Source organism: Pelodiscus sinensis, chromosome 32 (genome assembly GCF_049634645.1).
Source record: "Pelodiscus sinensis isolate JC-2024 chromosome 32, ASM4963464v1, whole genome shotgun sequence".
NCBI lineage: Eukaryota > Metazoa > Chordata > Testudines > Trionychidae > Pelodiscus > Pelodiscus sinensis.
The window spans coordinates 1457398-1483274 of NC_134742.1; the positions used below are offsets into that span (position 1 = coordinate 1457398).

Consider the following 25877-nt stretch of genomic DNA (forward strand, 5'->3'; position numbering starts at 1 on the left):
TGGGGCTCCTCCTGACCCCCGGCCCCGGGTGCACGGTGCCTGATGGCAGCTCTATAGGGCTCCTCCTGACCCCCGGTTCTGGGTGCACGGTGCCTGATGGCAGCTCTATAGGGCTCCTCCTGACCCCCGGTTCTGGGTGCACGGTGCCTGATGGCAGCTCTATAGGGCTCCTCCTGACCCCCGGTTCTGGGTGCACGGTGCCTGATGGCAGCTCTATAGGGCTCCTCCTGACCCCCGGTTCTGGGTGCACGGTGCCTGATGGCAGCTCTATAGGGCTCCTCCTGACCCCCGGTTCTGGGTGCACGGTGCCTGATGGCAGCTCTATAGGGCTCCTCCTGACCCCCGGTTCTGGGTGCACGGTGCCTGATGGCAGCTCTATAGGGCTCCTCCTGACCCCCGGTTCTGGGTGCACGGTGCCTGATGGCAGATCTATGGGGCTTCTCCTGACCCCCGGTCCCGGGCGCACGGTGCCTGATGGCAGATCTATGGGGCTTCTCCTGAGTCCCGGCCCCGGGTGCACGGTGCCTGATGGCAGCTCTATGGGGCTCCCCCCGGCACACGGTGCCTGATGGCAGATCTATGGGGCTCCCCCCGGCTCCCGGCACACGGTGCCTGATGGCAGCTGTAACCCTCATAGGTTGGCGCCCCAGGCAGCTGCCCGGCCAGCCCCCCCCCTTTAATCCAGCCCTGCCCCCAGATGTCTCTCATACAGGGTCCTTGTACCACAGATTGAGAAACATTGTGCTCGACTATTTGTTGTGTTTTTCCTGTTACATGAGAGCGGCCAGACGGGGTCGGACCAAAGGTCCATGTGGCCCAGCGTCCTGTCTCCCCATCGCGGCCAAAGCCAGGTGCTCCAGCCAACAAAACAGGGAATCCTCACGTGATCCATCTCCTGCCGCCCATTTCCAGCCCCTGGCAAATAGAGGCCAGGGACACCATGCCTGGCTAATCACCACGGATGGACCCAACCTCCATGAATGTATCTAGTTCTTTTTTGAAGCCTGTTCAAGTCCTGGCCTTCACCACATCCTCCGGCGAGGAGTTCCACAGGTGACATTTTCTCTTTTTCCCCCCCCCACCAAGCCTTTTTTTCCAGAGAGCTAACACATTTTGATCCTCCCAGGATCAGTTTGTTCTGCTTCAGCGCCGCGCTGCAGCTGCCAGGAAGCACAGGGGCGCAGCGACCTGGCAGGCGTGGGAGGCCTGTCCCTCGGCAGCGTGAGAACGCCAGGTCCCCATGATGCAAGTGGCAGGGAGGCGGTCTGCAACTTGGGCTCCGATCATCTTCAACCTCCCTGCCTCCCTTTGTCAGTAACGTGTCGAGGAGTGTGGCAACAGGGGCTCTGGCAGATTTCAGGTTGATGTCCGCCCCGGCGTGGGAGGGTGGAGGGAAGTTTACAAAATGTCTCAATCCTGTGTGTGTGTGTGGGGGGGGGGGGGCGCACAACGGGGAGACGGGACGAGCAGACGTGTCCCCATAAACGAGCCACCGAGGGGCTGTGTGACGTGACCTTGGTCCACACAAGATGTTCGACAGGAGCTCGGGGCACCAGGTCTACACGGGGGGGGAGTGAGAAATGTGACCAAAGAGACGCAGCTCCGCCTGCAAGGCCAGCGATGGAGTCGATGGGCCTTACGGCGAATTTCTGAGGGAGGCGGACGTGAGACGCTCTCTTGTCGACTTCTCCTGAACCAAGAGAGACAGAGAGAGAGACATACAGAGACACACACACACACACAGAGACACACACACATCCACAGAGAGACAGAGACACACAGACACACACACACACACAGACACACACACATCCACAGAGAGACACACAGAGACACACAGAGACACACACACACACACATCCACAGAGAGACAGAGAGAGACACACAGACACACACACACACACACACACACACACACACAGAGACACACAGAGACACACACACACCCACAGAGAGACAGACACACAGAGACACACACACGCACACACACAGAGAGACACACACAGAGAAACAGAGACACAAAGACACACACACACACACACACACACACACAGAGAGACAGAGAGAGACACACAGAGACACACACACACCCACAGAGAGACAGAGAGAGACACACAGAGACACACACACGCACACACACAGAGACACACACAGAGAAACAGAGACAAAGACACACACACACACACAGAAAGACACACACACACACACACAGAGAGAAAGAGAGAAACACACACATGCACAGAGAGAGACAGAGACACACACACACACAGAGAAACAGAGAGAGACACACAGAGAAAGACACACAGACACACACACACACACACACAGAGACAGAGAGAGAGACACACACACACACACAGGGTCCGTCTAGACTACAAGCCTCTTTAGAAAAAAAAGCACCTAGACAACAAGAAGATTTTTCGAAAAGGCAGCTCGCTTTTTTGAGAGTCTACATGCTCTCTTTCCAAAAAACCCCGTTTTCATGCAACAGCGCCTTTTTCGAAAGATGACTTTCGACAAAAGGCGTTCTTCCTCGTAGAACGAGGTTTACTGCCATCGACAAAACTGCCGCATTTTGTTGATTTACTGTCGACAGAACGCGGCAGTAGTCTAGATGCAGGTACATTTTTTTTCCAAAAAAGGACATCTTTTTCAAAAAAACCCATAGTCTAGACACACCCATCTCACACTCACAGAAAGAGAGAGAGAGAGAGACAGAGAGACACAGACAGAGACAGGCTAATCAACACACAAATAAATCCACGAGACGCCCATATCTCGAATACTGCATGTGCACAAATAGTCGCCTTATCTCCAAAAAGATCTCTTGGCCTTGGAAAAGGCTCCGAAATGAGCAACCAAACCGATGAGGGTTTTGGAACGGGGCCCAGAGGAAGAGAGATTAAAAAGACAGTGTTGGGAATAATTCTTGGACACACTGGGTGCAGGTGAAAACAAGCGGAGGATTTATTGGTTCACACGGCTGTTGGAGTACCCACCAGGGGTTATCCCGGTGAGCACTAACTTAACCAAAACCTACATTAGATTATATAGGTAGCAGAAGGTGGGAGGAGAAGTGATTTGATAGGGCTAGCAGCGGAAGTGAGCTATGCACATAAGCCAGTGGTCTACGACAGTTACACAGCGTCTCCGCCCATCGCCAATGTAACCTGTTATCCCTAATCCAGGTCGTTATTCCTAACAAGCTAAACGAGCCAACGTAAACAAAGGCGTGTGGATGGTCGTTTTGTCGGCCGGAAATACAATGCGTCTCCCGCAGGGGTGGTATTGCCTTGGCGCGATCTTTGGGATCCAAGCTTATGTTCTAGGGACAAAGCAGACAACGAAAAACAATCCCGCACGGGTGTTTGGTACCGGCCTTATCAAAGTGAGGCCGTTTTGGAATGTGGTTGCCAGGGGAACCAAGGTCACCGTAACTCCTGCACGGTATGCGTCTCGGGCTTGGCTTGAGACTTTCAGATTTGAGTTTGCCAGTTCTCAGCAAGATACCACGGGCTGCCTCAATTTACCCGACAGCTGGGGCCTTTTCAGCTGAGAAAAGAGGAGTCTAAAGGGTGGGTGAGAGCGTGCTCTAGAAAATCACGACGGGCGTGGAAAAAGTGACTCAGAAAAAGTGAGGGACTTGCTCCCAGAACACGGGGTCACCCCAGGACGGGACGAGGCAGCAGGTTTCACACACGCCAAAGGAAGCTCTTCTTTGTGCAGCGCGCAGCCAACCTGTGGAACTCCTCGCCACAGGATGGGGTGAGGGGGCAGGGGAATTATAGGGGAGGGGAGGGACAGTGGGGGCAGATGGGGCAGAGGAGCGGTAATGAGGGGGTAGGGGAATTATGGAGCAGGAGAGGTGGGGGGCGGACAGGGTGGGGCAGCAGAGGATGGGCTAACGCTACCGCTGCTTGCTGGGTGCTGAGACAACATTTGGGGGTACATTAGAACTAAATCTTGGGTTGCCAGATTGTTTAACCGAAAATACCGACCCCCCCCCCGGAAAAAAAAACGGGAAAAATAATCTGTTGAGAACCAACCCCCCCAGGGGCCTAAGGAAACTGAGCTCCGCTGTGCAGCTCCCCCAGCCCCCCCTTCCACCTGAGGCCCCGCCTCTTGTCCTCAGCTCCGCCCCTTTTGTCCTCAGCTCCTCCCCTTTTGCCCTTGGCCCCGCCCCTTCCAGGAATATGGCACCCTTCCCGCCCAGGGGCCTCTGGCAGCTGTCGGCTCCGCTGTGTGGCTCCCCCAGCCCTGTCCCTTCCACCTGAGGACCCGCCTCTTGTCCTCAGCCCCTCCCCTTTTGCCCTTGGCCCCGCCCCTTTTGCCCCGGCCCCGCCCCTTCCAGGAATATGGCACCCTTCCCACTTAGGGGTCTCTGTGTGGCTGCCCCCACCCCCTCCCCAAGAAGCACAGACCCGGGTCCCCCCCGACCTTGCCCCACAGAGGGCAGTGGGGCAGAGGGAAGCAGTCTGCAAAGTCACCCCATGCCCCAATAATCCTCCAGGCTCCTCCCACCCATGGGGCAGTTGAGGGGGCTGCCATGGGCCCCCCAAAAGCACAAGTCCTGGGGCCCCCACCCGGAACCGTCCCTGGTGGGTCTAGTCGGTGGCCTGTGGGCCAGTTTCGAACCCAGTTCATTTGGTTGATTTACGTGGTTCTAGCGTGTTCCTCAAAATGCGATTCAGCAACAATTAAAATCCCCCCCCGCCCCCGGGGCCTGAGGAGGCGACACGACCCGATTCTCCGGCTCGGACACACCTGGAACCTCGCTGGAAGGGAATCAGGCGAGTTTGATAAGATCGCGCTGCCACCGAGCCGGGCTGAGCAGCATTCAAGAGACGCCTTCTTAACTGAGCTCTGATTTGCCCGGGCTCCGTCTCTCCGAACGCCTCTAATTGCTGGGTGTTCTTGTTTAGCCACATGAAATATTGGCGTCTCCTTGGCTTTTTTCTGGGACGCCGCTGGTATTCCAGGACGGTGCCTTTCCCAACTCCGGCAGCCTTCCAGAGTCCGAGATGTCTCGCTCGCCCTAACTTTCATTTCATTTGAAACTTGCTTGCTTATCAAATCAGAGACAACAATCAACATACGCACATCAGAGCGGACAGACGGGGTCAGCCCAGGGTCCTGTCTGCCAGCAGTGGCCAAAGCCAGGTATCCCAGAAGGAGGGAACAGAATCGGGACTCACCACACGATCCCTCCTTTGTCACCCATTTCCAGACAAACCGAGGTTGGGGACAGCATCCCTACCCATCCTGGCTAGTAGCTATTGATGGACCTAACCTCCATGAATCCATCTCGCTCTTTTTTGGAACCCTGTTGAAGTCCTGGCCTTCACCACATCCTCCAGCAAGGAGTTCCACAGGTTAACTAAGCGCCGAGTGAAGAAAAACTGCCTTTGCTTTGTTTGAAATCTGCAGCCTGTTCATTTCATGGGGTGACCCCTAGTTCTTATGTAATAAGTAACGTTTCCTCATTCACTTTTTCCACATCAGTCATGATTTTAATGAATTTCTATCCTATCCCTCTCTATCCTAACCTCTATCCTATCCCGCCTGACTCTCCTCTTTTCTAAGCTGAAAAGTCCCCGGCTACATCTACACTGGCATGATTTTCCGGAAATGCTTTTAACGGAAAACTTTTCCGTTAAAAGCATTTTCGGAAAAGCACGTCTAGATTGGCAGGATGCTTTTCCACAAAAGCACTTTTTTGCAGACAAGCGCCCGTGGCCAATGTAGACGCATTTTTCCACAAAAAAAGCCCCAATCGCCATCGGAGATTTTTGGTGGAAAACGGTACTGTGCTGTGTACACTGGCCCGAAGGCTGTGTCTTCACAGTCGCTTTTGCGCAAAAACGTGCTGCCTGTCTACACTGGCGGGGAGTTCTTGTGCAAGAACACGGACGTTCTACTGTATGAAATCAGGGCTTCTTGTGCAAGAAGTATGACTCTCCCGCTCAGGAAAAAGCCCTCTTGCACAATTGTTCTTGCACAAGAGGCCAGTGTAGACAGGCAACAGGAATTTCTTGAGCAAGAAAGCCCGATGGTTAAAATGGCCATCAGAGCTTTCTTGGGCAAGAGAATCCTAGAACCACTGGCACATGCCAGTGTAGATGCTCTCTTCTGCAAGAGTTTTTGCACAAGAACTCTTCCGCAAAATAGTCATTGCACAAAATCATGCCAGTGTAGCCGTAGCCGTATATGCTGCTAGCCTTCTTGGCTACCAGGGTGCCCTGTTGACTCATCTCCAGTGTCTCATCCACTGTAACCCCCAGGTCCTTTTCTGCCAAACGGCTGCTTAGCCAGTGGGTCCCCGGCCTGTACCAATGCTTGGGATTCTGCCATCCCAAGTGCAGGACTCTACGCTTGTCCTTGTTGAACCTCATCCGATTTATTGTGGCCCAATCCTCCAATTTGTCTAGGGCCTTATCCCTGCCCTCCAGCGTATCTACCTCTCCCCCTAGCTTAGTGTCATATTGTGCCCATCTATAAAAAGGGGAATAAGAACAACCCAGGAAACTACAGACCGGTCAGTTTAACGTCTGTCCCAGGGAAGATAATGGAGCAGGTAATTAAGGAAATCATATGCAAACACTTGGAAGGTAATAAAGTGATAGGGAATAGCCAGCATGGGTTTGTGAAGAACAAGTCATGCCAAACTAATCTGATAGCTTTCTTTGATAGGATAACGAGCCTTGTGGATAAGGGAGAAGCGGTGGATGTCATATACCTAGACTTTAGTAAGGCATTTGATACGGTCTCGCATGATATTCTTATTGATAAACTAGGCAAATATAACTTAGATAGGGCCACGATAAGGTGGGTGCATAATTGGCTGGATAACCGTAGTCAGAGAGTTGTTGTTAACGGTTCTAAATCCTGCTGGAAAGGGATAACAAGTGGAGTTCCTCAAGGGTCTGTTTTGGGACCCGTACTGTTCAATATCTTCATCAATGATGTAGATATTGGGATAGAGAGTACGCTTATTAAGTTTGCAGATGATACCAAACTGGGTGGGGTTGCAACTTCTTTGGAGGAGAGGGACATAATTCAAAATGACCTTAGCAAGTTAGAGAAATGGTCAGAGGTAAACAGGATGAGGTTTAATAAAGAGAAATGCAAAGTGCTCCACTTAGGAAGGAACAATCAGTTCCATACATACAAGATGGGAAGCGACTGTCTAGGAAGGAGCATGGCGGAAAGGGATCTAGGGGTCATAGTGGACCACAAGTTGAATATGAGCCAACAGTGTGATGCTGTTGCAAAAAAAGCAAATATGATTCTAGGTTGTATCAACAGGTGTGTTGTAAGCAAAACTCGTGAAGTCATTCTGCCGCTCTACTCTGCACTAGTTAGGCCTCAGCTGGAGTACTGTGTCCAGTTCTGGGCGCCACATTTCAAGAAAGATGTGGAGAAATTGGAAAGGGTACAGAGAAGAGCGACAAGAATGATTAAAGGTTTAGAGAACATGACCTATGAAGCCAGGCTTCATGAACTGGGCTTGTTTAGTTTGGAAAAAAGAAGATTAAGGGGGGACATGATAGCGGTTTTCAAATATCTAAAAGGGTGTCACAAGGAGGAAGGAGAAAATTTGTTCCTCTTGGTTTCTGAGGACAGGACAAGGAGTAATGGGCTTAAAGTGCAGCAGGGGAGGTTTAGATTGGACATTAGGAAAAAATTCCTAACTGTCAGGGTGGTCAAATATTGGAATAAATTGCCAAGGGAGGTGGTGGAATCTCCCTCTCTGGAGATATTTAAGAACAGGTTAGATAGACATCTGTCAGGGATGGTGTAGACGGAGCTTGGTCCTGCCTTGAGGGCGGGGGGCTGGACTCGATGACCTCTCGAGGTCCCTTCCAGTCCTATGATTCTATGATTCTATGATCTGCAAACTTGCTGAGGGTGCAATCCATCCCCTCATCCAGCTCATTAATAAAGATGTTGAATAAAACCAGCCCTACAACCGATCCTTGGGGCTCTCCGCTAGAAACCGACCGCCATCCTGACATCGAGCCGTTGATCACTACCCGCTGGGCCCGGCCTTCTAGCCTCTTTCTATCCATCTTACCGTCCATTTCTCCAGTCCACATTCCCTTCACGCTGCATGCGTCCCTAGGAATAATCGCTACAGTGCCATCTACAGGCATTCCCTTCACACGGCACGCTCTGAATTTCAGAACTGTCCTCGCCCGTCGGCATCAAACGACGTGAAACTCTTCTAAGCTTTGGGCCGGGGGCTGGACTCAGTGACTCCTGAGGTCTCTCCCAACCCAGTGGTTCTCGGATTCTAAAATCAAATAGCCATTTTTTTTTTTGCAGGCGGATGGATGTCCGGATCCCGTGGACAGCTGCCGGAAACAGGGTCTGTGTTCAGTCTTTGATCCGGGGGCCAACGGCACGAATTATATGTGATCCTTCTGCCATACGGACATCCGAACGGGGTCAGACCAAAGGTCCATCCGGCCCAGAATCCTGTCTGCCCACAGTGGCCAGCACCAGGTCCCTCCATGCTTCCCCCAGTGCCGGCACAGAGTCTGAGCTTAGAGACGACGCTTGTAATAAAAGGAGACATGTTACTGGATTTTAAGAGGAGCAGCCAGACCACTGTTGCACCCATGGGATGTGTCTACACTGGCTACTTATTCTGGAAAATCAGCCGCTTTTCCGGAATAACTTGCCAGCTGTCTACACTGGCCGCTTGAATTTCCAGAAAAGCACTGACGATCTCCTGTAAAATCATCAGTGTTTTTCCAGAAAAACTATGCTGCTCCCGTTCGGGCAAAAGTCCTTTTCTGGAAAACTGTTCTGGAAAAGGGCCAGTGTAGACAGCACAGATTTTTTTCCGCAAAAAAGCCCCGATCGCGAAAATGGCGATCAGGGCTTTTTTGCGGAAAAGCAAGTCTATATTGGCATGAACGCTTTTCCGGAAAAAGTGCTTTTCTGGAAAAGCATCCTGCCAATGTAGACGCGCTTTTTCCGGAAATACTTATAACGGAAAACTGTATCGTTTTAAGCATTTCCGGAAAAGGGTGCTAGTGTAGACGTAGCTCTGGTGTGTGTGGGGGTGTTGGCCCCAAAGTGCATACAAAGGGGGCCATGTGAGGTGTCAAACGAAAGCTTATCTTCTTCTGATTCTATAGATGCTCTTCCTGTCCTTGTATACTGTCTGTCTGCGGCGTTATACACATGTACTCTGTATGGATGCTGAAAACGTCTCTGTCTGTGATTGAGCAATGGACGAGGAAGGCTCAGCCAATGGATATGCCAATGAACTGGGCTCTGGGGACAATAGATCTCTAAATACCAAAGACACACCTGGCCAGGGACCATGCGACCTTTTCTGGCCAAGAAGCTAGCTGGATGGATATAAAATGCCAGGTGGCATCCTCCAGTTTGGTCTTCAAATTTGCTCCTGACCCCAGATGCTGCCTCACACGGACTCACGAGCCGGAAAGAACCGTGGACCCATCCTGGCATAGGATGGACACCGGAAACTCTTAAACCAGCAGCTATAAGATCTCCGCTACGAGCTGCATCGAGAACCGGGAGATTCAGTGCATGGAGTCATAGAACACTAGGACTGGAAGGGACCTCGAGAGTCATCGAGTCCAGTCCCCGACCCTCGTGGCAGGACCAAATACTGTCTAGACCATCCCTGATAGACATTTATCCAACCTACTCGTAAATAGCTCCAGAGACGGGGATTCCACAACTCCCTGGGCAATTTATTCCAGTGTTTGACCACCCGACAGTTGAGAACTTTTTCCTAATGTCCAACCTCAACCTCCCTTGCTGCAGTTTAAGCCCATTACTTCTTGTCCTATCCTCAGAGGTCAAGATGAGCAAGTTTTCTCCCTCCTCCTTGTGACACCCTTTTAGATATCTGAAAACGGCTCTCAAGTCCCTCCTCAATCTTCTCTTTTCTAAACTAAACAACCCCAATTCCTCCAGCCTTCCCTCAGAGCTCATGTTCTCTAGACCTTTAATCATTCTTGTTGCTCTTCTCTGGACCCTCTCCAATTTCTCCACATCCTTCTGGAAATGTGGTGCCCAGAACTGGACACAAGACCCCACCGGAGGCCTAACCAGCACAGAGTAGAGCAGAACAATGATTTCTCGTGTTGATGTAATGCATGATCCTTTAACAACCTTACTCTCATGCTTTTCTTTCTTTTAGTAATAAACCTTTAGGCTACGTCTACACTGGCAGCTTCTTGCACAAGAACAGCTGTTCTTGCGCAAAAACGTGCTGGGTTTCTACACGGCACACCCGTTCTTGCGCAAGTAAATGGACAGTCTAGCGTCAGAAGACAGGGCTTCTTCCGGAAGAGTTATGCCTCTCCCCACGGGGAATAAGCCCTCTTGTGCAAGAGCTCTTCCACAGGACGGCAGTGCAGAGAGGAAACATGCATTTCTTGCGCAAGGATGATCCGAGGAATGGAAAAATCTGCCTTGTGACTGGTGTGTGGCCTATTTGGAGGGTCTCCAGTCGGGGGCTGTATAGAGCCCCAAGTTTGAGCAATTCACCCAGAGCGGACGCCCTCAGCTCTGCCCGGACCCGGCCCGTCACAAGAGGAAGGACATGCCGTCGATTTGGGAACCGCCCCAACAGAATGAGGAGGAAAAATCCCATCTCGAGTGGGTCGGTCTTTTTTCCTTCGTTTGCTGTCTAAATACTAGACAATGTGCCGCTCTCCAAGAAAAGACTCTTCACTATCTGTAAGTTGGGCGAAGTCTAGCTAAATCCGTGAGGTTTTATTGTTTTATGGTTTGGGAAAGGGACTCTAAAAAAGATATTTTGGCATTAGAAAAGGTTCAGAAAAGAGCAACTAAAATGATGAGGGGTTTGGAACGAGTCTCATAACGAAAGGCTAAAGAGACTGGGACTTTTCAGTTTAGAAAAGAGGAAACTGAGAGGAGATAGGAGAAAGGTCTGTAAAATCATGAGTGGTATGGAGAGGGTGCATAAAGAAAAGTTATTTACTTGTTCCCATAATAGCAGAACTAGAGGACACCAAATTTAATTAATGGGCAGTAGGTTTAAAACTAATAAGCGAAAGTTCTGCTTCACACAGCGCACAGTTAACCTGTGGAACTCCTTGCCAGAGGAGGCTGTGAAGGCTAGAAGTATAACAGAGTTTAAAGAGAAGCTAGATCATTTCATGGAGGTTAGGTCCATAAAAGGCAATTAGCCAGGGGATAAAATGGTGTCCTTGGCCTCTGTTCGTCAGAGGCTGGAGACAGATGGCAGGAGACAAATCGCTTGATCATCGTCTTCATTCCACCCTCTCTGGGGCACCTGGTGCTGGCCACTGTCGGCTTTGATCTGACTGTTCTTATGTCTGTGCATTTAGAAATGGGTTTTCTTCTCTTTCGTAACCAAGTTTTGTTCCCATGGGAAAATTCCCCCTGAGTTTATTAATTAGTGGCTTTTCCCATCTAGCCAACCTAACTGTGCTTGTAACAGGAAAGGTGTTGTGAGAATAAACTTTCTTTTTTATTAACCTGGTATTGGGTCATTTCTGTGTCCTGGAAAATCTGTCTTTGGGATCTGCAGGCCTCTGACGAAGGGACAACGCCCACAGACTGCAGCTTGGAGTTTCTCTTTTCTTTTCAAGCTCTTTGGAGAAGAGAGCTTGGGGTGCTCTGGGGTGGGTTTCAAGCATCCACCCCTGTTTGTGGGTTCAAAAGCACTTGATGGTGGCAGCAGATACCTCAGAATCTGGGTGTTAGGATTTTGGGGGGAGGTTTTGTACCAAAGCTTGTAGAGATCAGGTTTTGGGCTGCTTTTGACGGCCCACCCACTTCTGCATTCATCGTGCCAGGGTGGCAAAAATACTTGACAGTGGCACGCACCACACAATTAAAACAGGCTAGAAAACTGGATTGGCAGCATTTGGGGGCAGCAGTGGGATACCTATGCAAAGAAATAGATTTCGCGTTGAAAAATGGCTGTTTGGACAGGGACTAATTTGTGGTTGTTCTGTATTCGCCCAGCTCCTGGTCATTGCGACGTACAATGACCGTCTCAGAAATGTTACCGATTCTTTTTGTTCAAAATGATAACCTTAACTCTGACCCTTCAAATAAATTTCAGTCGTGCCTATCTGGAAGAACATTTTTTAATAACTCCTGCAATTAACAGGCATGCATCTTAGTAGTCATTTTTGTAGCAAATATAGGAACATTGTAGGCCATTCAGTTCACTTTGGGTGTGTCTAGACTGGGTTTACCATGGAGGGCACCTCAGAGTTCAGAGGGATGGTCACTCACCACCCACCTGGCCCTCAGCAATTTCAGCTCTTGGCCCAAAGCACAGTCCGGCCGCATGAAATTCCAGCATGCACTGCAGTAAATTCAAATACCGAAAGAGCCCGTTTCAGCTCTGCTTTCGAAAGGGGGACAGGCTAGACCAGTCTGAGACCTGCAGGGCACGGATCCTGCAGACCTACAATCCTGCCCTCCCCAGCTTAATCTTGTGGGGGCTTTGGAAGGGGAGCCTCACTCCAACCCAGTGTCTTTACACCGACAGTGTCTCTCCCCGGTGATCTGGGCCACATGACGCCGGACGTCTCTGCGTCCCCCCCAAGCGGCAAGCCACGGTGATGGAATCCCACGATTCCCGATTCCTGTCGGAAGGGGCGAAAGGCGGTTGCGCCGGTCGAATACCCAGCAGCCCTCTGCCCCCAGAAGCAAGCTGCATTTGCATAGCCACGCCCAGAAGTGTCCCCTGCAACCTGAAGGCGCTGCCCCGTGTCACTCCAGGGCAGACTTTCGTTTCGGTCCCCCTGCAGGACTGGCTGGTGCGGCGTTTGGGGCTGGTGCACTCTGCGATCTTTCCCCAGCCAAGTTGATGACCATGAGCAGATCGCTGCCCCGCCAACGGAGCAGCGAGCAAATCCAAGTCCTGACAGAGAAACACCCGGGCTACGTCTCCACTGGCAGGATTTTCCGAAAATGCTTTGAACGGAAAAGTTTTCCGTTAAAAGCATTTTCGGAAAAGCGCGTCTAGATTGGCAGGATGCTTTTCCGCAAAAGCACTTTTTGGGGAAAAGCGTCCGTGCCAATCTAGACGCGCTTTTCCGCAAAAAAGCCCCGATCGCCATTTTCGCCATTGGGGCTTTTTTGCGGAAAACACGACTGTGCTGTCTACACTGGCCCTTTTGCGCAAAAGTCTTTCGGAAAAAGGCTTTTGCCCGAACGGGAGCAGCAGAGTATTTCCGGAAAAGCACCGATGATTTTCCAGGAGATCGTCAGTGCTTTTGTGGAAATTCAAGTGGCCAGTGTAGACAGCTGGCAAGTTTTTCCCGCAAAATCATCTGATTTTGCGGAAAACCTTGCCAGTCTAGACACAGCCCCGGGGTTTTTCCTCCCATCCCAGGTGGCTTCCTTCAGACCCAGGAGCAGCTGGCGGGCTGGGGAACTGTAACAAGATCGGTCCTGAGTGCGAGCGCCCGTTGGCAGCTGAAGGGGGTCTCGCAATATTTCACCCGCCTGTCCACAGGCCGTAGCTGAAGTTCAGGCCTCCTCTCTTATCCCCTCATTTAGGTGGGTTTGCAGGGGGTTGGGGACCCCGGCCCACCCACTCCTCTGGGGCCCAGCCCAGAGACCCTATACGTAGCAGATACCTGCCGAGTTTCAAAGTCCGTAGGTACGGTCGTGTCCGTTTCATCCAGCCCTTCTCTAGGGCTTTGCTGCTGAATTCCCCTTCTCTTGGGTCCATAGACTTGTCCCCGGCTAGCCTTTGGCTGCAGGACCTAGCTCTGAGAGCCCAGCACCCACTCGGAGCTGTCCAAGGCTCTGGTTGTCCCAGTCTGCCTGGGTCAAGCTCCAGGAAGGAACTGACCGGCCTTAGCTGGGAGCTCCTTATATAGCAGCCTGCCGGGTTCTGATTGGCCGCAGTGCAGGCTGCCCCTCTACCCTGCTCGGAGGACCTCTCCACTGCTCCTGCTGCTGGCCAGGGTGCTGAAAGGCGGCCTGCGGGGAGGTCGGCTTTGTCCACCCCCTCACAGGAACACACAGGGGGGAGGGAGGCGTGCAGGGCGTAGTGGGGGGTGCGGAGCGAGAGATCCGGCCCCAAACTTCGCTGGATCAGGGCCCGCAGGCCAGAAATATTCCTGGGTCCCAGGCACCATGGGCCCGGATCACTGGCTCCCCTTGTATGGGCGGAGGGATAGCTCAGCGGTTTGAGCATTGGCCTGCTAAACCCAGAGTTGCAAGTTCAATCTCTGAGGTGGCCTTTTGGGGCAAAAATTTGCCAGGGATGGTGCTTGGTCCTGCTGTGAAAATGGGGGAGTAGACTAGACGACTTTCCAAGGTCCCTTCCAGTTCTAGGAGATCAGCAATTGCCATTAATTAATTAATTTTTTTAATTTATGGGAAAACAGAGGTGAGTTGACGGATGGTGGGGGGAAGGGAACGGGCCAGCCAGTTGGGCGTGGGGTACAGCAGGTTCAATCCGTGGGGCAGCAGGAGGGCTGTGGGGGGCAGCTGAGAGGAAGCAGGGGACGGGGTGGGATTCGGGCCGATCTGTCGCGTGGAGCAGGCGGGGATTGAGCAGCGATGGGCAAGCCAGGCTAGCGAGCGGGAGCAACTTAGCTCCGACCGTCCAGCTCCCACTCGGAGCTATCCCAGGCTCTGGTTGTCCCAGTCGGCCTGGAGGTCTGCCTGGGTCGAGCTCCAGGAAGGAACTGACCGGGCGAGCTAGGGGCTCCTTATAGAGCAGCCTGCCGGGTTCTGATTGGCCGCAATGCAGGCTGCCCCTCTACCCTGCTTGGAGGACCTCTCCACTGCTCCTGCTGCTGGCCAGGGTGCTGAAAGGCGGCCTGTGGGGAGGTCGGCTTTGTCCACCCCATCACAGGTTATGGCTCCAGGGCCGCAGGTTGCCCACCCCTGGAATAAAGCCTCTGTGTGGACGGAGGGGGGGCTGACAGCTCCCGAGGGCCAGAAAGGAGGCGCACGGAAGCCACGAGAGGCGCACACGGCTGCGCGCCCCCGTCTCCACCCAGCTCAGGTCGCCTGGTCGGCCGGGGTCCGGCCCAGCATTCTCCGCAGGGCCCCGTGCACCTCCTTGTTCCGGAGGGTGTAGATCAGCGGGTTGAGCATGGGGGTGACCATGGTGTAGAAGAGGGAGACCGCCTTGCCGCGGTCCTGCGAGTAGCTGGAGGGGGGCTGGAGGTACATGGAGATGGCCGTGCCGTAGAAGAGGGTCACCACGGCCAGGTGGGAGGCGCAGGTGTTGAGGGCCTTGAGCCGGCCTTGGGCCGAGCGCATGCGCCGCACGGCGGCACCGATGTGGCCGTAGGAGACCAGGATGAGGCCGAGGGGGACCAGCAGGAAGACCACGGCGCTGGCCAGCAGCTCCAACTCGTTGAGGGTGGTGTCGGTGCAAGCCAGCTTGAGCAAGGCCGGAAGTTCGCACATGAAGTGCTCCACGCGGTGGCGCCCGCACCGGGGCAGGCGCAGGGTCAGGCCGGTCTGCAGGAGGGAGTTGCCGAAGCCGGCCAGCCAGGCGGCGGCGGCCAGCTGCAGGCAGAGGCGGCGGTGCATGACGGCCGTGTAGTGCAGCGGCCGGCAGACGGCGGCGTAGCGGTCGTAGGCCATGACGGCCAGCAGGAGGCACTCGGTGCAACCCAAGGAGAGGGAGACGTAGAGTTGGGCCACACAGCCCAGCCAGGAGATGGATTTGAGGGGGCTGCCCAAGTTCACCAGCGTCTGGGGCCCCACGCTGGTGGTGTAGCAGAGGTCCAGGAAGGAGAGGTTGCTGAGGAAGAAATACATGGGCGTGTGGAGGCGGGGGTCCCGCCACGACACCACAATGATGGTCGTGTTGCCCAGCAACGACACGGCGTAGAAGACGAAGACCAGCCCGAAGAGCAGCCTCTCCAACTGCGGCCGGTCGGACATCCCGACCAGGATGAAGTCCCCAAAGGAGCTCTGGTTGCCCTCGTCCCACGCCCCCTCCATCACCTGTAGGGGACCGAAAGAGTAAGGGTGAAACATAGCCCGCGGCAAGGAGACACACAGAGGCACCACCCCTGCCCATCCTGGCTAATAGCCAATGATGAATTTCTCTAGCTCTTTTTGGAACCCCGTTCAAGTCCTGGTCTTCACAGCGTCCTGCCGCGAGGAGTTCCGCAGGTTGCCTGTGCTCTGTGTGAAGAAAAACTTCCTTTGGTTTGTTTTAAACCTGCTGCCTATTCATTTCATTTAATGGGCCACTAGTTTTTGTGTTACGGGAACAAGTAAGCAATTGTTCCTTATTTACTTTCTCCACACGAGTCATGATTTTATAGCCCTCTATCTTATCTCCCCTTAGTCTCCTCTTTTCTAAGTTGAAAAGTCCCAGTCTGTTTAATCCCAGCAAGGAGACACACAAACGCTAGGGATACCATTCCCACCCATCCTCCTAACCTCCATGTATCTATCCAGATATTTTCTGAACACTATAGAAGTCCTGGTCTTCACAGCATCCTGCAGTGAGGAGTTCCACAGGTTGGGCTGTGCGCGGAGTGAAGAAAAACTTCGTTTGATTTGTTTTAAACCTGCTACCTATTCATTTCATTTAATGACCACTAGTTTATGTGTTATGGGAACAAGTAAGCTATTGTTCTTTATTTACTTTCTCCACACGGGTTATGATTGTATAGCTCTCTAGCATATCTCCCTTAGTCTCCTCTTTTCTAAGTAGAAAAGTCAGGATCTTTTTAATCTCAGCAAGGAGACAAGCAAAGGCGAGGGAGACCATTTCTACCCATCCTCCTAACCTCCATGTATCTATCCAACTCCTTTTGGAATCCTGCGAAAGCCCTGGACTTCACAGCATCCTGCAGCGAGGAGTTCCGCAGGTTGACTGTGCGCAGAGTGAAGAAAAACTTTGTTTGGTTTGTTTTAAACCTGCTACCTATTCATTGTTTTGGGTGACCCCTAGTTCTTGTGTGATGGGAACAAGTCAACAACTTTTCCCTATTCACTTTCTCCACACCTGTCATGAGTTTCTAGACCTCTCTTCTATTCCCTCTGAATCTCAACTTTTCTCAGCTGAAAAGTCCCATACTTTTTCCTCTCTTTGATGGGACCTGCTGCCCCAGATTTTCAGAAACCGAACAATTCTGTCTGAGGGAAGAGGACTGCCAAGAAACCGCAGTCTGATTGATTTACGGACACACAGACGTGCGCTTTAAAGCATCCCAGTTATCGTGCATGGTGCTGAGGAACTCACAACTTCTTCAGCCACTTTTACACCCAGGCGGCCCCTGAAAGACTAACAAATATATCTAGCTAGTGTCCTCCAGCGAGGAGTTCCGCAGGTTGGCTGTGCGCTGCGTGAAGACAAACTTCCTTTGGTTTGTTTTACACCTGCTACCGATTCATTTCATGTCATGGCCACTAGTTTTTGTGTTACGGAAACAAGGAAGCAATTTTGCCTTATTTACTTTCTCCACACCGGTCATGATTTTATAGCCCTCTAGCACATTCTCACTGAGTCTCCTCTTTTCAAAGCTGAAAAGTCCCAGTCTGTTTAATCTCAGCAAGGAGACAAACAGAGGCAAGGGAGATCATTCCTACCCATCCTCCTAACCTCCATGAATCTATCTCGCTCTTTTAAAAAGCCTGTTATAATCTTAGCCTTCACCGCATCCTCTGGCGAGGAGTTCCACAGGTTGGCTGTGCGCTGAGTGAAGACATACTGCCTTTGGTTTGTTTTAAACCTGCTGCCTATTCATTACATTTCATTGGGTGACCCCTCATTCTTATGGGAAGAAGTCAGTCACTTTCCTTTATTCACTTTTACTACCCCCCTTATGATTTTATAGACCTGTCTCCTATCCCTCCCCCTTAGTCTCCTCTTTTCTCAGCTGAAAAGACCCGGCCTTTTTAATCTCTCTCTTCTGATGGGACCCGTTCCAAACCCCTCCGCATTTCTGTTGCCCTTTTCTGAACCTTTTCCAATGCCAAGAGAGCTTTTTTGAGATGAGACGCCTACTTCGGCAGGCAGTATTCAAGATGCAGCCGTCCCATGGATATATACAGAGTCAAGAAGATGTTTTCTGTCTTATTCTTTATCCCTTTTTTTAATGACTCGTCCCATTGCGATGGGGAGAACTTGACAGCCAGGTTCGACCTGGCCGCTGAAAGTCGACTCTTCTACTACCACTGACCTCTAAGGCGACGTCTACACTGGCGTGATTTTCCAAAAATGTTTTTAACGGAAAAGTTTTCCGTTAAAAGCTTTTCCGGAAAAAGCACGTCTAGATTGGCAGGACGCTTTTCCGCAAAAGTGCTTTTTGCGGAAAAGCGTCCGTGGCCAATCTAGACGCGCTTTTCCACAAAAAAGTCCCGATCGCCATTTTTGCCATCGGGGCTTTTTTGTGGAAAACAGTCCTGTGCTGTCTACACTGGCCCTTTTGCGCAAAAGTCTTTCGGAAAAAGGCTTTTGCCCGAACGGGAGCAGCATAGTTTTTCCGGAAAAGCAGATGATTTTCCATGAGCTCGTCAGTGCTTTTCCAGAAATTCAAGCGGCCAGTGTAGACAGCTGGCAAGTTTTTCTGCAAAATCAGATGATTTCGCGGAAAACCTTGCCAGTCTAGACACAGCCTCAGGGTTTCTGGTGTATTGATTCCACCCAGCTCCGGGTGGCTCCCAATTCGCTCAATTGATTAGCTTGATTCTGGGGTACATCCCCACCCCAACTCCTGGATAACAGATGTGATTTCATGGGGGAGACAGACACGTTTCTGAACTTACCCGGAGCTAGTGGTTAGCTCTGGGGCATGTCCCCAAAGTGCCACGGCAAAAATCCAAGAGGAAAGAATTGAAAAATATTTCAAAGGGCTGTTCCGGGCGGAAAAGGACTGGAACACGCCTCCAGTCGTGGGGCGAGGGAAGGAGAGAGAGAAATCAGGCTGCGGAGGTGGGGCAGGATGTCGATTTCGTCTCGGTTCAGTCTGCGACGTGTCGTGTCTCGCTGAGTTCTCGTGCCTCAGCGGGTTTTGCGGAGGGTGAGGGCGGAAAAGTCCGATACAGGGTGATCAGTGACTCCGCAACCTCCCTGGGCAATTTATTCCCGTCTCTCACCACTCGGACAGGCAGGAAGTTTTTCCTCATGTCCAACCTCAACCTCCCTGGCTGCAGTTTCAGCCCAGGCCGGTTAAAATCTTCCCCTCCGGCTGTAGTTCTCCACTCGTTTCGGTCCACGGGCCACCAGGCCAATCCAACCGTTTTCGGGGGGTGTCCCCCCCAGATGGGCCTGGGAGCATGTGGCGGGCGAAGGATGCTGGAGTTCGGGCGTCAGAGCCCGGCACCGACACGGAGTCATTTCAGGGTTTGGGGGGCTGGCCGCTTGGTGTCCCTGAGCACCGGGTCCTATCCTTGAAGAGAGCCAGATAACCCCCCTTTTGCGCCCCCCGGACCTGCCTTGCCGGCGTAGATTGGGGTCCAGATTGTGCGCCCCTCTGTGCTGTGTGCCTGGGCCCAGCCCCATGCCTGATCTCAGCCGGGGCAGGGACGGTCGCTCGCTGTGTCCGGACAGCGCCCGGCCCCACCTGTCTCCCTGGTCTGTCCGTCTCTCCCTGCATCGTGCCCTTCCCTTCCCCACGTCCGCCTGCTCTTTCACGCCCTCGCGCCCGGACTCGCCTGTCTCCCTGGTCTGTCCGTCTCTCCCTGCATCGTGCCCTTCCCTTCCCCACGTCCGCCTGCTCTTTCACGCCCTCGCGCCCGGACTCGCCTGTCTCCACCCGCTTGGCTCTCCCCAGACTGCTCCTGCCGGGGCTCCCCGAAGGGCTGACTGTCTACGGGGGTCCGGGGAAGGGAGACGTCAGCCCCTAACTCTGCCCCCGCTGTGGGGCAGCACGCCCCGCTCTGTCACCCCACCTGGCAGGATGGGCTTGGGGGCACAGCACTGGGACCGCGGGAGCAGCCTGAGGGGGAGCCGGAGGCGCCCCCCATAGGTGCCCCAGTGGGGTGCAAATGCCCGATACCGGTCCCAGAGATGGGAACATTCAGAAGGCTGGTGACGGGGGAGCGCGAAGGGGGCAGAAGGAGGCGTGGGGGGGGCAGAGACATGCCTGGGTGGGTGCGGAGAAGGAGACGGGGGCGGAGAACAGACCGGGGGGCAAGGAAAAAGGCAGCAGGAGGAGATGAGTGGGTCAGAGAAGCACGGTGGACGACCGGGAAGCAGCCGGATCCCCACACTCCCCCGACCCCTTCCCCACAGCTCTGGGCTCACCCTCAGCCTGCCGGGGGTCGCAAGTGCTGACAGGACGGACTCCGTCTCTCCGAGGCTCCCGGCATCTCCTCCTCGCCCGGCCCGGACTCCACAGGGAGGCAGGGAGGCAGGGAAGGGACTTTTATGTGTGACGGGGGCGGCCCCCTCCCGCCCGTCTCCCCAGGCGACCTTGGCAGAGCCGCAGGGACCAGCCAGAGGGGCCGGGTTCCCTGGGAAAAGCCATCAGCCGGCTGGTGAACAACACCACCAGCCAGGGTGGTAAACAGACCTGGGGGGTCCAGGCGCCGAGGGGAAATCTTGGGAGGTCTCCGTTCAAACCTTGTTGGAAAAACTGCAGTACCTGGGGGCAGTGGCCTGGGGTGCAGAGGGGTGTGGGCACCGCAGTGACAGGACAGTGCCCGGGTGTAGAAGGGAAGGACACTGCAGTGACAGGACAGTGCCCGGGTGCAGAAGGGAGGGGACACTGCAGTGACAGGGCAGTGCCCGGGTGCAGAAGGGAAGGACACTGCAGTGACAGGACAGTGCCCGGGTGTAGAAGGGGGGGACACTGCAGTGACAGGACAGTGCCCGGGTGCAGAAGGGAGGGACACTGCAGTGACAGGGCAGTGCCCGGGTGCAGAAGGGAAGAACACTGCAGTGACAGGACAGTGCCCGGGTGCAGAAGGGAGGGACACTGCAGTGACAGGACAGTGCCCGGGTGCAGAAGGGAGGGGCACCGCAGTGACAGAACAGTGCCCGGGTGCAGAAGGGAGGGACACTGCAGTGACAGGACAGCGCCCGGGTGCAGAAGGGAGGGACACTGCAGTGACAGGACAGTGCCCGGGTGCAGAAGGGAGGGGACACTGCAGTGACAGGACAGTGCCCGGGTGCAGAAGGGAGGGGACACTGCAGTGACAGGGCAGTGCCCGGGTGCAGAAGGGAGGGACACTGCAGTGACAGGACAGTGCCCGGGTGCAGAAGGGAGGGACACTGCAGTGACAGGACAGTGCCCGGGTGCAGAAGGGAGGGACACTGCAGTGACAGGACAGTGCCCGGGTGCAGAAGGGAAGGACACTGCAGTGACAGGACAGTGCCCGGGTGCAGAAGGGAGGGACACTGCAGTGACAGGACAGTGCCCGGGTGCAGAAGGGAGGGACACTGCAGTGACAGGGCAGTGCCCGGGTGCAGAAGGGAGGGGACACTGCAGTGACAGGACAGTGCCCGGGTGCAGAAGGGAGGGACACTGCAGTGACAGGGCAGTGCCCGGGTGCAGAAGGGAGGGGACACTGCAGTGACAGGACAGTGCCCGGGTGCAGAAGGGAGGGACACTGCAGTGACAGGACAGTGCCCGGGTGCAGAAGGGAGGGGACACTGCAGTGACAGGACAGTGCCCGGGTGCAGAAGGGAGGGACACTGCAGTGACAGGACAGTGCCCGGGTGCAGAAGGGAGGGACACTGCAGTGACAGGGCAGTGCCGGGTGCAGAAGGGAGGGACACTGCAGTGACAGGACAGTGCCCGGGTGCAGAAGGGAGGGGACACTGCAATGACAGGGCAGTGCCCGGGTGCAGAAGGGAGGGACAGTGCAGTGACAGGGCAGTGCCCGGGTGCAGAAGGGAGGGACACTGCAGTGACAGGGCAGTGCCCGGGTGCAGAAGGGAGGGGACACTGCAGTGACAGGACAGTGCCCGGGTGCAGAAGGGAGGGACACTGCAGTGACAGGACAGTGCCCGGGTGCAGAAGGGAGGGACACTGCAGTGACAGGACAGTGCCCGGGTCCAGAAGGGAGGGACACTGCAGTGACAGGACAGTGCCCGGGTCCAGAAGGGAGGGGACACTGCAGTGACAGGACAGTGCCCGGGTGCAGAAGGGAGGGACACTGCAGTGACAGGGCAGTGCCCGGGTGCAGAAGGGAGGGACACTGCAGTGACAGGGCAGTGCCCGGGTGCAGAAGGGAGGGACACTGCAGTGACAGGACAGTGCCCGGGTGCAGAAGGGAAGGACACTGCAGTGACAGGACAGTGCCCGGGTGCAGAAGGGAGGGACACTGCAGTGACAGGGCAGTGCCCTGGTGCAGAAGGGAGGGGACACTGCAGTGACAGGGCAGTCCCCGGGTGCAGAAGGGAGGGGACACTGCAGTGACAGGACAGTGCCCGGGTGCAGAAAGGAGGGGACACTGCAGTGACAGGACAGTGACCGGGTGCAGAAGGGAGGGACACTGCAGTGACAGGGCAGTGCCTGGGTGCAGAAGGGGGGGGACACTGCAGTGACAGGACAGTGCCCGGGTGCAGAAGGGAAGGACACTGCAGTGACAGGACAGCGCCCGGGTGCAGAAGGGAGGGGACACTGCAGTGACAGGGCAGTGCCTGGGTGCAGAAGGGAGGGACACTGCAGTGACAGGACAGTGCCCGGGTGCAGAAGGGAGGGACACTGCAGTGACAGGACAGTGCCCGGGTGCAGAAGGGAAGGACACTGCAGTGACAGGACAGTGCCCGGGTGCAGAAGGGAAGGACACTGCAGTGACAGGACAGTGCCCGGGTGCAGAAGGGAGGGACACTGCAGTGACAGGACAGCGCCCGGGTGCAGAAGGGAGGGACACTGCAGTGACAGGACAGTGCCCGGGTGCAGAAGGGAGGGACACTGCAGTGACAGGACAGTGCCCGGGTGCAGAAGGGAAGGACACTGCAGCGACAGGACGGCGCCCGGGTGCAGAAGGGAAGGACACTGCAGCGACAGGACGGCGCCCGGGTGCAGAAGGGAAGGACACTGCAGTGACAGGGCAGTGCCCGAGTGCAGAAGGGAAGGACACTGCAGTGACAGGGCAGCGCCCGGGTGCAGAAGGGAAGGACACTGCAGTGACAGGGCAGCGCCTGGGTGCAGAAGGGAGGGACACTGCAGTGACAGGACAGTGCCAGGGTGCAGAAGGGAGGGACACTGCAGTGACAGGACAGTGCCCGGGTGCAGAAGGGAGGGACACTGCAGTGACAGGGCAGTGCCCGGGTGCAGAAGGGAGGGACACTGCAGTGACAGGACAGCGCCCGGGTGCAGAAGGGAGGGACACTGCAGTGACAGGACAGTGCGCGGGTGCAGAAGGGAGGGACACTGCAGTGACAGGACAGTGCCCGGGTGCAGAAGGGAGGGGACACTGCAGTGACAGCACAGTGCCGGGTGCAGAAGGGAGGGACACTGCAGTGACAGGACAGCACCCGGGTCCAGAAGGGAGGGACACTGCAGTGACAGGACAGTGCCCGGGTGCAGAAGGGAAGGACACTGCAGTGACAGGACAGTGCCCGGGTGCAGAAGGGAAGGACACTGCACTGACAGGACAGTGCCCGGGTGCAGAAGGGAGGGACACTGCAGTGACAGGACAGTGCCGGGTGCAGAAGGGAGGGACACTGCAGTGACAGGACAGTGCCAGGTGCAGAACGGAGGGACACTGCAGTGACAGGACAGTGCCCGGGTGCAGAAGGGAGGGACACTGCAGTGACAGGACAGTGCCCGGGTGCAGAACGGAGGGACACTGCAGTGACAGGGCAGTGCCCGGGTGCAGAAGGGAGGGACACTGCAGTGACAGGACAGTGCCCGGGTGCAGAAGGGAGGGACACTGCTGTGACAGGGCAGTGCCCGGGTGCAGAAGGGAGGGACACTGCAGTGACAGGGCAGTGCCCGGGTGCAGAAGGGAGGGGACACTGCTGTGACAGGACAGTGCCCGGGTGCAGAAGGGAGGGACACTGCAGTGACAGGACAGTGCCCGGGGGCAGAAGGGAGGGACACTGCAGTGACAGGGCAGTGCCGGGTGCAGAAGGGAGGGACACTGCAGTGACAGGACAGTGCCCGGGTGCAGAAGGGAGGGGACACTGCAGTGACAGGACAGTGCCCGGGTGCAGAAGGGAGGGACACTGCAGTGACAGGACAGCGCCCGGGTGCAGAAGGGAGGGACACTTCAGTGACAGGGCAGTGCCTGGGTGCAGAAGGGAGGGACACTGCAGTGACAGGACAGTGCCCGGGGGCAGAAGGGAGGGACACTGTAGTGACAGGGCAGTGCCGGGTGCAGAAGGGAGGGACACTGCAGTGACAGGACAGTGCCGGGTGCAGAAGGGAGGGGACACTGCAGTGACAGGACAGTGCCGGGTGCAGAAGGGAAGGACACGGCAGTGACAGGACAGTGCCCGGGTGCAGAAGGGAAGGACACTGCAGTGACAGGACAGTGCCCGGGTGCAGAAGGGAGGGACACTGCAGTGACAGGACAGTGCCCGGGTGCAGAAGGGAGGGACACTGCAGTGACAGGACAGTGCCCGGGTGCAGAAGGGAGGGACACTGCAGTGACAGGACAGTGCCCGGGTGCAGAAGGGAAGGACACTGCAGTGACAGGACAGTGCCCGGGTGCAGAAGGGAGGGACACTGCAGTGACAGGGCAGTGCCCGGGTGCAGAAGGGAGGGACACTGCAGTGACAGGACAGTGCCCGGGTGCAGAAGGGAGGGACACTGCAGTGACAGGGCAGTGCCCGGGTGCAGAAGGGAGGGACACTGCAGTGACAGGACAGCGCCCGGGTGCAGAAGGGAGGGACACTTCAGTGACAGGGCAGTGCCTGGGTGCAGAAGGGAGGGACACTGCAGTGACAGGACAGTGCCCGGGGGCAGAAGGGAGGGACACTGTAGTGACAGGGCAGTGCCGGGTGCAGAAGGGAGGGACACTGCAGTGACAGGACAGTGCCGGGTGCAGAAGGGAGGGGACACTGCAGTGACAGGACAGTGCCGGGTGCAGAAGGGAAGGACACGGCAGTGACAGGACAGTGCCCGGGTGCAGAAGGGAAGGACACTGCAGTGACAGGACAGTGCCCGGGTGCAGAAGGGAGGGACACTGCAGTGACAGGACAGTGCCCGGGTGCAGAAGGGAGGGACACTGCAGTGACAGGACAGTGCCCGGGTGCAGAAGGGAGGGACACTGCAGTGACAGGACAGTGCCCGGGTGCAGAAGGGAAGGACACTGCAGTGACAGGACAGTGCCCGGGTGCAGAAGGGAGGGGACACTGCAGTGACAGGGCAGTGCCCGGGTGCAGAAGGGAGGGGACACTGCAGTGACAGGACAGCGCCCGGGTGCAGAAGGGAGGGACACTGCAGTGACAGGACAGTGCCCGGGTGCAGAAGGGAGGGACACTGCAGTGACAGGACAGCGCCCGGGTGCAGAAGGGAGGGACACTGCAGTGACAGGACAGTGCCCGGGTGCAGAAGGGAAGGACACTGCAGTGACAGGACAGTGCCCGGGTGCAGAAGGGAGGGGACACTGCAGTGACAGGGCAGTGCCCGGGTGCAGAAGGGAGGGACACTGCAGTGACAGGACAGTGCCCGGGTGCAGAAGGGAAGGACACTGCAGTGACAGGACAGTGCCGGGTACGAAGGGTCGGGGCACTGCAGTGATAGGACGGTTTCCAGGCCCGGCTGGCCACAGATGTGTTTCCAAGAGATCCGGCCCTTTCCCTGCGACAGAGGGACCTCTGGCACTGACTCGGCCCCCGACGTCCCTTCCCAAGTCCCTGCCCTGAGATGACCTCTCCCCGGTCTCCTCGTTAGTCTGCCTCAGCCAGGGGCAGGACCTCGTGGGCAATCAGCCACGGGGGAGCACGGACGTGAGTCGCCAGGCGGCTGTTTGTGACTCAGCCACGGCGG

The 25877-nt window shown here is 55.5% G+C and overlaps 1 protein-coding gene across 2 annotated transcripts; it reads right to left on the reverse strand.

Annotated features, from left to right (window-relative positions):
- Positions 1-12112: 12112 nt before the first annotated feature.
- On the reverse strand, positions 12113-20430 carry LOC102457702 (olfactory receptor 2G3-like). Of its 2 annotated transcripts, none has more exons than XR_012898470.1 (2): positions 13509-16012; positions 12113-12286 (listed from the first exon to the last, which is right to left on the reverse strand). XR_012898470.1 is itself a non-coding variant. In XM_075913732.1 (2 exons), the coding sequence occupies exon 2, from the start codon at positions 15970-15972 to the stop codon at positions 15016-15018; it is 957 nt and encodes a 318-aa protein (XP_075769847.1). In that variant the 5' UTR covers positions 15973-15975; positions 20234-20430; the 3' UTR covers positions 13145-15015. The 2 variants fall into 2 exon arrangements, 1 of the variants encoding a protein (XP_075769847.1); XM_075913732.1 differs by lacking the exon at positions 12113-12286 and adding an exon at positions 20234-20430 and having other exon boundaries at positions 13145-15975.
- Between the last annotated feature and the right edge of the window lie 5447 nt (positions 20431-25877).

Coding starts and splice junctions, on each gene's coding strand:
- LOC102457702 (XM_075913732.1), bottom strand. CDS start 15,972: ATGGAGGGGGCGTGGGACGAGGGCAACCAGAGCTCCTTTGGGGACTTC.